Source organism: Lipotes vexillifer, unplaced genomic scaffold, assembly GCF_000442215.2.
Source record: "Lipotes vexillifer unplaced genomic scaffold, Lipotes_vexillifer_v1.1 scaffold666, whole genome shotgun sequence".
NCBI classification, from domain to species: Eukaryota; Metazoa; Chordata; class Mammalia; order Artiodactyla; family Lipotidae; genus Lipotes; species Lipotes vexillifer.
The window spans coordinates 1393354-1395058 of NW_006787408.1; the positions used below are offsets into that span (position 1 = coordinate 1393354).

General features: G+C 60.2%; 1 protein-coding gene across 1 annotated transcript in view; it reads right to left on the reverse strand.

Annotated features, from left to right (window-relative positions):
• Nucleotides 1-254: 254 nt before the first annotated feature.
• Nucleotides 255-1705, reverse strand: part of SIX2 (SIX homeobox 2) — a 6838-nt gene continuing 5387 nt past the window's right edge. The window contains exon 3 of the mRNA XM_007459964.1: nucleotides 255-585. Coding sequence (XP_007460026.1) covers nucleotides 255-585 — 331 coding nt within the window. The remainder of the gene's footprint in view (nucleotides 586-1705) is intronic.

Here is a 1705-nt window from a genome sequence, read left to right on the forward strand (position 1 = left end):
CCCTTCCCTGGTTCAAGACCCGGTCCCAGGCCTCCAGAGGATCTCCAAAAAAACCAACTTGTTGAAAATAAATCCCGAACAAAGACTAAACCAGAGAGCCATCCGCCCTGCCCGGGCCGGCAGTTCTGCCCGCTCAGCGCGCGGGTCTTTCAGTACCTGGTGGGGCCGCCGGCGCGGGGCGCCCTCCGGACACGGTCCTTCTCAGGTCCCGAGCGACCAGCCCAGAAGGCAAGCGCGTCGAGGCAGGCGGGGCTCTAGGAGCCCAGGTCCACGAGGTTGGCCGACATGGGGTTGAGGATGGAGTCCTGCAGGCCGTGGTGATGCTGCAGTGGGTCCGAGCCGCCTCCCCCCGGCACGGGCACGGGCACGGCGCTCGGGCCCGGAGGGTGGCCCAGGCTGTGCAGGGACGGCAGCCCGGGTGGCGGCGGCGGGCTGAGCAGCAGCGCGGGGCTGGACGACGAGTGGTCTGGCGTCCCCGACGGCGTCTTCTCGTCCTCCGAGCTGCCTAGCACAGACTTGCCACTGCCGTTCAGCGACGCAGCCAGCGGATTGTGGCTGTTGGAGTTGGAGTTCTCGCTGTTCTCCCTGCAAGTGCAGGAGCAAAGCAGCCGGGTCAGCGGGGAAACCGAGGCTGCTCGGCGCCGCGTCGCCCTGAGCCAGAGCCGCCGCGCGCTGCCTGCGGGTGTTTTCGGTTTCTAACATGTTTCGCGGCCAACCAAGCCTGGGCTCTGGCTCTTTCAGTCCCTCCAGACCCGATTTCTCTCTTATACCTTCTCTCTGTATCGTTTCTATCTCCCCACCTCTCCTGCTCTCAATCTCACGAATATCTTTCTGCTCTCCGTGTGTTCTGCCCTCCCTGCCTACCCCCACTGAGTGGCTAACTTTTCTTTTCCGGAGCAGAGGGGCAGGGGAGCAGGGTTCAGTGGAGTTGTAGGGAACAGGGACAGGGAGGAAGAGAAGGTGCCTGGGTTTTCAGATCACTCTTGGCTTCTCAAGCCAGGGTTTGTTGCGGAGAAGTGGGTCCAGGAGAGTCAGGGACCCTAGATTCTAGGCTGAGGGTCCACTTGAGGTTGGGGATCTCACAGGTCCTCATCTCCCTTTGCTCTTCTCTGCTTGAGGGAAAACCCTGTCTGAGGGACAGGTTCCTGGAGCTAAGGGTCTTTTCCCTCTAGTTCCAAACTGGCAGGCCTTGTTAGGGTTTTCCTTGCTTGGCCTAGGAACGAGGCCCTATGGATGCAGGACTCCCTTTTCCTGGTGGCACAGCAGAAACTTCAGCTGGGGGCCTGAAGCTGGGGTGTGGGGGGCAGCTTCTGGGAGAAGAGAGAAGGAAGAGTGAAGGGGATTGCTAATCCTGGCCTAGACTTTTCCACCATACCAGAAACTGAGGAACTCTTCAGCCCTCACCTGGGGCCCGACCTGAGAACTTAGTTCTTCAGGACTCTGGATGCATTGTATTCTGGGGGGAGGAGGACCCCAGCAGGGAGAACCCACCTCCTGCCCTGTCTCTGACTGACCGACAGCCCCTGCCCAGATTTGGAGGTTTGAATTCTTGGGTAGATTCTCTCTTTACTGGCTCCCCAGGGCCTTTTCTTTCTGTTTTCCTGGAAGGGAACTTCCCACAGGGCTGGCAGCCGAATCCTTACAACTGTGGATGCTCCAACCTCATGGTCTTAGAGAACAAGGTCAGCTTGAAGCCCCCCCCACC